This window comes from Leuciscus leuciscus, assembly GCF_965113295.1.
Source record: "Leuciscus leuciscus genome assembly, chromosome: 7".
Lineage (NCBI taxonomy): Eukaryota > Metazoa > Chordata > Actinopteri > Cypriniformes > Leuciscidae > Leuciscus > Leuciscus leuciscus.
This window is the reverse complement of record NC_138731.1, coordinates 26,312,865-26,324,911: the sequence shown is the minus strand read 5'-3', so window position 1 is coordinate 26,324,911 and position 12,047 is coordinate 26,312,865. Positions and strand designations below refer to the sequence as shown.

Sequence of the window (12,047 nt, the reverse complement as noted above, 5' to 3'; positions counted from 1 at the left end):
AGCTCAGAGTTCTCTTTGAAATAGCATAATCTTTTAACATTGTTAAAGCTTAAATCAGCATAATGGTCACAGGTCATATAATGGTGACATAATGGTCACAGGTTTCAAACTATTTATCAATTATTTTGTATTTATTAAAATTATGGTAGCAGATCCATATTTAAGATGTGACAGCATGTGCACAGAGAATATTTGTACATTTCTATGATTCATCCATTTTTAATTGATTTTCTACCAAATAAGTGTTTACACTGTTTCCATTCAAAGCAAGTTTGAAAAGTTATTGCCTTTGCCTGACCATGGAAGGAAAAGTGCCTATCGCATGACGTTATTTCAACCGGAAAAAAATATTCATTCTAGACTGGTGACTCTGATTAAGTTTGCCCAAGTTAGATTCTTTTGCAATGCATGTAAAATGGTTCAACCATTTGCATTTTCTTTATACAGGGGCTTCTATTCATGACTGGGAAAATGACAAATCCCAAGCCACAACTACGTTCAGAAAGATATACCTGCGGGTTTCTAAAATACTACACATCCTGAAGCTTGGTTTGTTCCTTGTATTGAGAATAAATCTTGAATTTAGTGAGCGATATAAAAGTGGAGACTTTTATATTTCCAAGATTGAGTTGATGATCTATAAGATTTATGCAAAATGTAGACTGACATGGTAAAAGGCAGAAGTGTTAAATCATAGTAATTCTTTGTATCAGATAAATGCATATAAACACGTAGATATAGAAAAACCAAGGTACATGTTGTCCTGAGCCTAAGAATTTAAATAAAATATGTAATGAACTGTCAGCAGAATGTGGCTCTGGAAGAGGTTGTTAGCAAGAACAGCCCCCTCTGCCGTAAAGAAAAGAAATAACATCAACGGCTTCTGAAACGTGTTGCAGTGGTAGATGGGTAGAATGACAGTGATGCTTTGTGGGATAGACATATAGTCTATTCAATGGGTTTTATTGTTTTAAGGTTCCTTCCGATTTTCACAAGCCATAATTTCCTCTGGATTTTTTTTTGTTTTTGAAAAGTTGTGTAACCCATTAAAATGACTGTATGTCTATCCATCACATTTTTGGTAATATTTTAATAAACTATGACACTGAATATTGCTTGTAGCCTACTCTGGCTATCTTGCTTCACATGAAATGAATTCTGCTTTAGGAAATTGTATGTTTTTTGTTTACTTGACACAGACTTGGCACAGACAAGAAAGGGACGCCTATCAGTTTTAGCCAAAACATGGGGAAGTAGCAAAATTCCTTACTGAAGCAAATGAGCTCATGTAACTTTGTTTGAGAGCATGTTTGCTGATGGAGTTTTGCGGATTAGGTTATGAAATGCAAGATAAACACACAGTAACATTTAACTTACAAACATGCATCTTGTTCTCATTATAATGAACACAAAAAATAATACTGTGTAGCATGTAGCATTAAAAAAAGTTATATGAATGGAGCTCTATCATGATGGCCTTAAGGCTGTAGACCCCCCCCCCCCCCCCCCTCTCCATTTTCTAACCTGCCTCAGTGTAGGACTCTGCCTGCAATGTATGTGTATTAAGAGTACACTACTCCAATGTAGTTTATTTCCTGTACTACACTCTTTCCTCATTACTCTCTCAGTTTACACAAAAACCTTTCCGTTTGAGCTGGACATGAGTTGGGGGAAATGTTATGCCTAACGATTGTGATGCTTCCCAAACAAACATTAGGCATGATTCATTTTAATCATGGAAATTCTAATTTCCAGTCTCAGTACATATACTTCATGGAAAAAATGAGTAAGATTTTCAAGCACACTGTCTTTTTCAAAGGCACATTTTCAGGACTTATGTTCTGCAGTATATTCTAAAAGTTCCATCACACCCAGTTTCACTACATTTCCAGCCCTGAATACTGTATGCATTATGAGGCATTAGTCATTGCGGCATCGTAGTCGTGGTTACTAAGTTCAGAATTTTAAAACAGCAGCTGTCTGTACAGGACACCCAGTGAGATTTCAATCGAGTTTATTGTTCAGATAGATTGGTGAGTCAATGAAGCAACAAGGGAGGGTTAAACTGTGGCTGCTGCTGGCAGCTGGAACGGGGGATTTGATACATAGTAAGCACTTAGACCATTCTGAGGGCCAAGGACTTTAACACAGGGGTTTTTATTCCTGATTTTTAGCCTGTTAAATAGTGGGTATAAAAGTGATTCTTGTTCATAGCAAAAACCTATTCTAAGCTGTAAACAGCAAACAGGTAAACGAAGGCCTGGTTGTATGTTATCTTTGATAGAGAAAAAATAAATAAAAATCATAACACCAGTTTTTATTTATAGAGCATAAGTGCTGTTATTGATTTATTGTATTTATAACAGATTTGCTGAAATGGTCACAGCTTTAACTATAGCCAGAGCAAATCTGGACACAGCATGCGACCACAGCTTTTTCTCTCATCAAAACGTGTAATCCTGACTCAGTATATGCATATTTTTTCCCCTAAAGCTTTGGATGTGCCGATTTGTTTAGTGCCAGCGTTTTTGTCTTTAGGCTGCAAGAACACAGGAAGAATCTTAAAATGCTGAAGTCAAATTCAAAACAGATTTACCCCTCGAACTGTCCAGAGAGGGAAAAAGGAAAAGATTATGGTGAAAGGAGGATTTTAGAAATGTGTTTTGCACATGGTGTGGACAGCTGCCAGCCATCTCTGAAAATCCATTTCATCTGATTTAGTCTTCTTCTTCTTCTTCTTCTGAGAGAGAGAGAGTTTGGTAACCAGCACAATCAGATGATCAGCTGTAATCTACATGAATATTCTGTCTTGACCCTTTGCTTACAATCCTATAGAGTCTCCTCATGAGGACAGCTGGTGCCTTTTTGAACATCAGTCTCAGTTACAAATTCATTTAGATGTCTTGGTTCAGCAAAAGTGCTGCTAAATATAAAGGAATGGATGGAGATATCATATCTGAAAGTCTATGTCCTTTATGATGCTTCTGCTTTCATTTTAGGTGCATCAGAGTCTTGCAGTTCCTTTTAGACCAAACTGCCTTACTCAGTTAATTTGTGTTGCTCAGTGCAGCCTGTGTCCAGCTGGAACTAATCTGCAATCTGTGACTCATCTTTATTGATGGTCTGTGCCCACCTGGCCTTGTGTAAAACTGTAGAAAACCGCAGCTCATGTTGAAGAGATGTCTTGTTAATGAAACTTGCTGAACTTGTAGCTTGATATTTTTTCCTTTGAAACAGATTTGCTGTTTTCACATTAGAATATTTGGCATTCAAAAGAGTTTGTTGATTTCAGAGTACACTGACACCTTTGTTCAAATTCTTTGCTAAAGTAGTTCTTATAGCTGGATGAACATTGGTGAATTTTATAGTGCAAGCCAACACTGCTTGGAAAACAAGCTATTTGAAAAATTGGCAATGATTGTACCTATTTACTTTTTATCGTCACTGGATCTAGCAGGCTATAATAGTTAAGAACGAAAAACTGAATTCCACCTGGTTCCATGTCAGTGTAGCAGCAGAACAGACAGAAAACTGCAAATAAATGTAACATTGTCATTGCAATCGTGCATGTATCTTTATTACTTTCTCAAAAACAGAATGCACATATCAAAGCATGCATATTGCTGATTAAAGGTTTAGCTTGAATGTATTTTTATGATATAAAGGAGCAGAGAGTAACTGCCAGACTTGGAAGTAAAGGGAAATCATTTGACTCTTGCCATTTGATGTGGTATTGGCAAAAACTTTTCCAAAAGTATGTGCACACAAACATGCTGATACTGACTCAAAGAATGTCATGGCCTAGCGATTAGAGCACATGCACCAATTGAGTCACTGTATGTGTTCACGCAAGACATCATTTCCCATTCTCCAGTCTTCTCTCTGCTGTATTTTTTTTTTTTTTTTATTACCGTGAAATGGCCCCAAAAATAAACTACACATCAATCATAATTTTATCTAGTTTTACTTCTTGCAGGTTGGTTTGCGGACATGTGATTCAGCATAGTCCATGACTAAGCAGAGGAAACTCTGATTAGGGAATTTCACTGAACTCCACAATATCCATCCAGTTACCCATGGAAAGTCTTGGTCAGCGCATCCCTTTTCCATGAAAAGGTAAATGGAGGTTTAAACCCACCATTAAAATGTTTTAACTATATGAGTATTTAAGTCAAGCAATACTTCCAACATTCAGATTATCCAGTGCGTCAAAACTGTGATAAAACCCAAACCATTGTGTTGTGTTTACTTTAAGTTCCGTTCTGCTGCTTTCAATAATATATGAAACAAACCCTGATATCTGCTATTCCTATTGAATTGACAACTGCTATTTAAACTGCGCAATACCAGCACAAAGGATGAAGCCTCTGTGACATACAGTATGTTTACAATACAGGTCCTGAAGTACAGTGCCTTTAAATTGATTGCCTTATAGTCTCAGACTCTCAACTGTTTCAGGAAGAGTGTATAGTATATTTTAATTGTTTATTTTTTTTCATTGCAGTTAGAACCTAATTGTCTGATTTGTTTATTTGATATATACAATATATATATATATATATATATATATATATATATGTGTGTGTGTGTGTGTGTGTGTGTGTGTGTGTGTGTGTGTGTGTGTGTGTGTGTGTGTGTGTGTGTGTGTGTGTGTGTGTGTGTGTGTGTGAGTAGGGATTTTTGTTTGTTTTTCAACTGTTTCTTCAAGCGTTATTTTTTTCAGTATACAGTTGACCCTGACATTTAGTTGGACATTTACTTGAGTACTGTACTTAAGTACACTTTTTGAGTATCTGTACTTTACTTGAGTATTATGTTTTCTGGAAACTTTTTACTGTAACTTCACTACATTTGAAAGACAAATATCGTACTTTTTACTCCACTACATTTCTGTCAAGGTACTTGAGTAGAAAGTAGTAACGTCAGTCAGAGGATGATTTTGGGTGCAATGCGAATTTTGTCATTGTTTTGGAGTACACTAGCTTATAGATAACAGTAAGGCTAACATAATCATATTAAAAGCCAAAAAACTTTTCATAGAGACTTTAAATATGGCACTATTTGAGGGAACAGCCATTTGGGTGTCAGAAACCATTGTGGACGTTATTGAGTGCACTTATTCAATCTCACATTCAATCCTGGAACTGTGTTCTAGAAATACATTTGATATTGATATGAGGGTATGCAGGCATAGATTCAGAGGCATAAGGTACTGTAAGTATTACATACATCAATGCAACAATAATAAAACAATGCATTGACATTTACTTTTGATACTTAAGTAGCCTACTTTTAAAAACCAAGTGCATCTACTTTTACTCAAGTAAAAATCGGTCTTCACAAGTTTTACTTGTAACGGAGTAATATTTGACCAGTATCTTTACTTTCACTCAAGTACGGAAGTTGTGTACTTTGTCCACCTCTGTTGACAGGTGTACAGAAGTAAGGGGAAAGCAGTAAAAGGCCCCACATATATATGCGGCAGAACTAGGCTGTATGTTTTTTTAGTTTTTTTTTTATAAATAGACTGCTCTTTTAAATAAAATGGGATCACATGATCCTGTGAAGAGCTTTTGTCTGTAACATGTTGATACAAATGGGAACTCTTGTCAAAATTGTTAGGTCTCATTTCTCCATAACTTGCCTTTTAATTTCTTGATTTTGATATTGATCTGTTATAATTGCACACAGTGGAGCTGAATTTGTCAACACATCTCTTATTGTGTTTGGTAATCGCTGCATTTAATCACAGGCATCAGTTGTGCACGCCTCTGTCATTCACTAGGATTCTGACTTAATTCAGAACACAGAGAGACTATAGTTACAACACTGTGATATAGTTGGATTACCAGCAACAGAAACAGATGTTATCTGGGCTCAATTAGAAACACAGCAGTAAGTGTCTGATCTCTCAGGACTGACCCCTCACTTTGATCCACCCATCTTAGGTCAGCTCGTACTGACATCAGCTAGAAAAGAACTTCATTGTGTGGAATACGCTATTGTTATTGAACTTTTGTTACATCGTTTTGACACATCCCATATCACATAACATGTAAACATGTTATTCATTATCTGGATATGTTTTCTGGTCATGTTACTATTGAAGCTGATGTGACTGTAACTGATTTACATGTCTCTGTGTGATTTGTCTTGTCCATATAATAAGTGCAAACAAATATATTTTTTTATGCTGGGTTAATTTCTTCAGAATCAGAAACAAATGCTCCCACCCAGAGCTCTCTTTGTCACAGTTACCCAAACAAGTTTTTTCTACTTCTTCTACGTTTATGCTCCACACCTTTTTTATTTAGAGACTTGCTAGAAAGTTCAAATATTGTGTTTGTGATAAGCCATGGATACAAGTTGAGATGGAGCAATGCAAGGAGAAAGAAAAACTTGCTTTGGTTTGTTACATCACCTTCCCAATAAGGAACAGCCATACCAAATACGGCCTGGGTCTGTTTTTCATTTATGACTCTCTCTCTCTCTCTCTTTTTTCTCCTCTTTGTGCTTTTTCCTTCTTCTCTCTGCAGAGGAAAGTAGGAGGCGTGGAAACATTATGTGGCTTTTCTCCAGGATTCTCTGAGTTGTGTGTTCTGTCCCAGGCTGGAGTGATTGGCACTGCTCCTCTGGAGAGCACACAGTTAGCTCAACGGACGAGAGTCTCACAGCAAAGCTCAAGCACACAAGCTGATCAGCATCATCTGTGTCTGACCCATCCATAACAGTTCACAGAAGGAAGATACCAGATAGAAGATAATGACCTAAGAGTTGTCTTTTTGCAGATATTTGAAATTCCATAGAAAGACTGTGGAATACAGCGCTCTGAATTCTGTATTCCAGGGGTAAGTGGCTTAATTGTGCAAATACATCTTTGTAAAAGGAGCGTTTAAGTGCATGAGTGAGATGGTGTGGCTTTTAGTGTGTTTTGAGGCATGCATTCAAAAAAATTTGCTAAAATCCATTTGACTAAAATCTGCCGTTGCATACGCCTTTTTTACCCTGTAAAGCTTGGTTTGTTTGTATGGCTATTCCAATGAACACATTGTGTAGGCAGTTTTACTTCTTAATTATAGTTTTAATGTTAAGAATTTACTTGGTACTGTAAATTCCAAAGCTTTGGGAGAAACAGGGAATTTTTCTTGCACCACAGGAAAAGGCATTGCAGAAGAGGCAGAGCAAATAGAATACATGAGGAGGGGTTCTGTGCTAAGGGTGTGTTCAGAGTGAGAACTTCAGCAGGAAAGTTTTTGAGACAACTGTTACAGTATGTAATCAAGTGTTTGTGATATGGTTGCACATAACCTAATTGATTCTGGTGTGTAAAATCCACATTTTACTAGAAGGATGTTTTGTAGAATTATCACCATAACTGTTTGGTTGAGTTGTTATGCTGCTTTTGGTTTATAAAGATGATATCTAACATAATACTAATTATGAGCTTGTTTAAACAGAAGCAAGAGTCAGAACAAGTCAGGAAGCTATATTGCACTTTTCTACCACTGCAGACACTATTTAGATAAAAAAAAATATAATAATTAAAAAAAAATTGCAGCTTCTGCCCAGCACTGTAAAGACAGGGTGATGTGAAACACTTTTTCCACTGTCCCTGCCAGATTGACAAAGAATGCTGGGAGAGTTAGAGCTCAGACATTAAACTTAAGTGAAGCAGAACCAGATGTGGACCCTTGAAAACACCAGAAAAATTAGATTCATTACAGTTCTTTCCCATTGACATACATACATACAGGAATACAGACATAATTGTCACACATGCAACACCGTAGGGTTCTAATAATCACCGTTTAGAGGTAGATGAGGTATAAAGGTTTACTTCTTATAGTACTGTCCCAGTGACAAGCTAAAGGTTAAAAAAAAAAAAAAAAAAAAAATTCTCTCTAATGTTGGGCCAGTTTTAAGAAAGATTGACATGGAGAGGTTGTTATCCCCACTTAGACCACTAGAGGCCAATGTTGAGACAACTTGCAATACTCATTTGGTGCTTTGGTTTTCAGACTGAGTTTAAGGGGGCAGGGATTGAATTTGGTTCAAGTGTATGTTTTTGATCTCATTACTGTTCCTTGGGCATTGAAACCTTTAATAACCTTTAATAAATTAGGCAGCAAAATCATGCTGGAAAATCCTGTGAGAGATTTCCATGATTTGAAAGTGTAATTTTTTTGCTGTGTGCATTTGCTTTTATTGTTGTTTTTGCCTCTGATTCATAGAGTTTGTGATTAATTAAATTTATTTGTTATTTCTTTCTTTGTATAGTGACAACAATTCACATGGAAATGCCAAGTTTTTCATATGGCTGTACTTGTAGTTATTGCTTCTCAGACACACTGCTATTTAGCATATGCAGTTCACATAATGTTATATAGTGTACGTTTCCATGTAAGGCCATTGTGTGCTGAAGTCTGAAAATATTTTTTATTATTCTGCATCCAAATGAACTAAATGCCAACCGAAAGAACTCACAAAGTAATCTTGTTTATGGACCTCTTATTTTAGGTTTTAGCTGTGATAGATGTGATCAATAAGTTTTGCTCTGTTACCATTGATTTGGTAGAAATGTACGTTGCAGTTAATGCTATTTATTTATATTCCTGGTCTTTTGTGCACAATGCACGTAATTAATTTAAACTATATATATGGGTAAGGAGAGACCCTGATTGTAAAACGCTGTGGGTGTACAATAATAAAATGTGCTATATTAATGCTTCATTCATTAATTCAATTATTCACACACACACACACACACACACACACACACACACACACACACACACACACACACACACACACACACACACGCACGCACGCACGCACGCACGCACGCACGCACACACACACACACGTGTTTAAGATAGATAGATAGATAGATAGATAGATAGATAGATAGATAGATAGATAGATAGATAGAAGTTTACTTATGGAAGTAAAAATGTTGTTAGCAACTCTTTGTGTTGTTAACAATGACGTTTTTAAACAATTATGTTTTTAAAGAGTAGCATATACAACATAATGACAGGCCTAACATAATTGCAATTCATTCTTTGTGTTGTAAAATGGCAGGTGAATTTTTTAATAAATTAATTAAAACTACGATTTAAAGGCATATTTCATTCAATACTGAACTAAATAAAACTGGAATGTTTGACTTGGGCCAAGAAATGATTTTTCAGAACATTAACCTGTCCCAAATGGCTTTTGGTCACTTTACTTCATTAACAGTGATTTTTTTATAGGTCTAACTCTGAGAGCCTCTTAACATGCACTATAAATTAATATGTATTCCTCAGGTTTTTTATTTTATCAAATTTGCGTGTATGGTAAAATGGCAGCCAACCACCAAAACTAATTAATTTGTACTATGACTCAAGGATTCAGTTCAGCAACTCTGAGACTGATGTGATGGAAAGCATGTCATTTTCCTATAGTCCAGTCTAAAAGGTTTTACAACAGTACTTTTCAGTGTGATTCTGAGCTCAACAAGGAGGGGACATTCTGTGTCCTGGCATCTGTCTGTCCACATGCTATTGCATTTTTGTTTGTGTCCAGTACTCTGATGCTTTTTTTTCTTAATGTGTGGACCTCTTATTGCTTTGTGGTATTTACTGGCAAGTGAGGACAGTTGATGTGGGAAGAAATCCTTTTCCTCCTGAAATCCTGAAATCTGACAGCTGTGTGGATTTGGCTCATGGGGTGGAAACAGGTCACATAAATCTCACTGTGCTGCCAAAACTTTTCCTCTCCTCCTAAAAATAAGTGTAAACAGTCCTGAGGTATTTCAGAGAATGTTTGTCATATTTTATGAGTAAAGATGAGAACACAAACAACCCAATAAGTGACTATTTTTAGAATATTGATCTTTTGAGACCTATAATTTGATAGCAAAACATTATCAAACTGTCCAAAGTTATGACAGAACTGTGGATGAACAACCGTCATAATATGTGTTTGTGCCACTGCAAGTGAGTACAAGTTCTGGCATAAAGTGATGATGAGTGAAAGTAACAAAGCTTCAGAGGTGTATATACTCCATAGAGTATGGTGCAAATTCTTCCCAAAAACTTAAAAGCAGTTTTGTTTTGTTTTTTTAGCTGTCTATTCCGATGCTTTTGTGGACAATGGGGAAGAACCGGTTGTTACTGTATGCCCTTTTGGGTATAATGGCTTTTGGTCTATTCCCAAAACTTGAAGCTCAGGAAGGTAAGTTAAGTTCAGCTTTTTTTTTCTTCTTTTTTTCTTAATTTTTCTTTGAGATGTAAACTTCCAGTTATGAGTGAAGACATGTTAATTTTACTGTGCTGCAGACAATTCACAAGTAAAAATCATAAATGTTTCCTTTGATTGGAAAGAGACCTTAAAATTAGGTGTTTTTCTTTGCAAAGCTTTTGTTAAATATTCAGTTTTTATTAGACCCTCCATTAATGCTTGTCACTTGAGTTAAAAATTTGAAATATAAAGACAATGAAGAGAAACATCTACAGTTTCAGTAAAGGGAGTTGAGCACGTATTTAAATAACTGATTTAAATACTGTAAAGATATTCAGAGTGGTGTGCTGTAGTTTGTTTAGAGCTCCCAATGATCAAGAAGAATTCAACAGAACACTGAGTTTCAAGTTTACACTAATCCTGAAGGGTCTCAAGAGCTACTGTCAGCATTGGGAATGGCCACAGCCAGTTAATATTGACAACGGGTAATTCATGCAAAACTTTCCCAGAAATAACCCAATTAACATTCCCCCACACTGATAACATGACTAGTTTTGTCACATTCACATTTTCTGCCTGCTGCGACTCCTCTGTTTTTAGTGCCTTCGCACAAAGAGGCGTGAGATAATGGATTTTAGGTGTAACAGATTTTCAAAACCACCAACATCCATCCAACTGTCTTTCTGTCTCTCATCATCCGTTCACTAATTTATCCATTATTTCTGTACTAAATTAAAAAAAAAAAGAAGAAAAAAAAAGAAAGTAGATTCACTTCAAATCGGATGCCTAAATTCTTTAAAGTATGGCAAGGTGTCACTGATTTATGTCTTTGAGACTTTAGAGATCATCAGCAGCTGATGATGGCTAACCACCCAGCACAGCTTATGTCTTGAGAGCTTAATGTCTGATACGTATATGTGTGCTGACTGTCTTCACTGTGTAACCATATAAAAAAAGAAAAAAAAATTCTCCACAATTGATACAGTGATGAACCCATATGTTTTCATCTTTGGAATGTTTGCTATGCATTTTTCACTAAATTCAAACATTAAAGTGAATCAAATTTTAGTTTTAGAAGTAGAATAAAGTTTTGTCACTTTTACTCCATATGCACTTTCCTTTTAGCCATCAATATTTTCTTGAAAATCAGGCCTAATGTATTGATGACTTGTCTTACTGATGTCCCTCACTTTAATATCTGCTGCAACCGATCATCAAGCAGTAGCCTAAATTATGGCTCATGTCTGTGACATAACTAAAGATTATTGGCTATTTAAAAATCCTGGAAAAACCTTTTGTTTCAACAGGAATTATGTTATCACAATAAATAAAACTGTGCTCATTGAGTGATTTCATTGAGTCTTTAATCATATGTGTGAAAAAAGCCAGTAAAGTTTAAACAAGTAACATTAAAAGTGATTTTAAAGAAGTCCAAAGATGAGACAGAAGGGTCATGACTGGTGCTGTTATCACTGAATACTGTAACATGAGTCTGCATGGTCTGACTGAACACAAGAAGATGGAAAGATTCAATTGCCTAGGTAGCCTTTAGAGGTGCCCGAATACATATACAGAAAGTTCGTAATGTACACACAATTATTCTAAATACACTGTGTAAATTAAATCCCCACAACATAATTCTACACAATTTCAGAGAATGAAAATTAGAAAGTTGCAGAGCATCTTCCTTGGTTCAGCAGACATGCAGTATAATGTGTTTTTGTGTTGTGTTTTTATGATGGATTGTAATTATCCATGATTATGTTTTACGCTTGCACCCTTCCCCTGTCTCCCTCTTTCCGTTTTTTTTTTTTTTTAACCCA

General features: G+C 35.9%; 1 protein-coding gene across 8 annotated transcripts in view; it reads left to right on the top strand.

The window, feature by feature from the left end:
- Positions 1-6,595: 6,595 nt before the first annotated feature.
- LOC309503725 (collagen alpha-3(VI) chain-like) overlaps positions 6,596-12,047 on the top strand; it is a 113,209-nt gene continuing 107,757 nt past the window's right edge. For 4 of the 8 annotated variants that reach the window (XM_082176497.1, XM_082176495.1, XM_082176494.1 and 1 more), the window contains exons 1-2: positions 6,596-6,848; positions 10,110-10,218. In XM_082176497.1, the coding sequence (XP_082032623.1) occupies positions 10,122-10,218 (97 nt within the window). In that variant the 5' untranslated portion in view covers positions 6,596-6,848; positions 10,110-10,121. The remainder of the gene's footprint in view (positions 6,849-10,109; positions 10,219-12,047) is intronic. The other 4 variants (XM_082176499.1, XM_082176498.1, XM_082176496.1 and 1 more) reach the window with 3 other exon arrangements.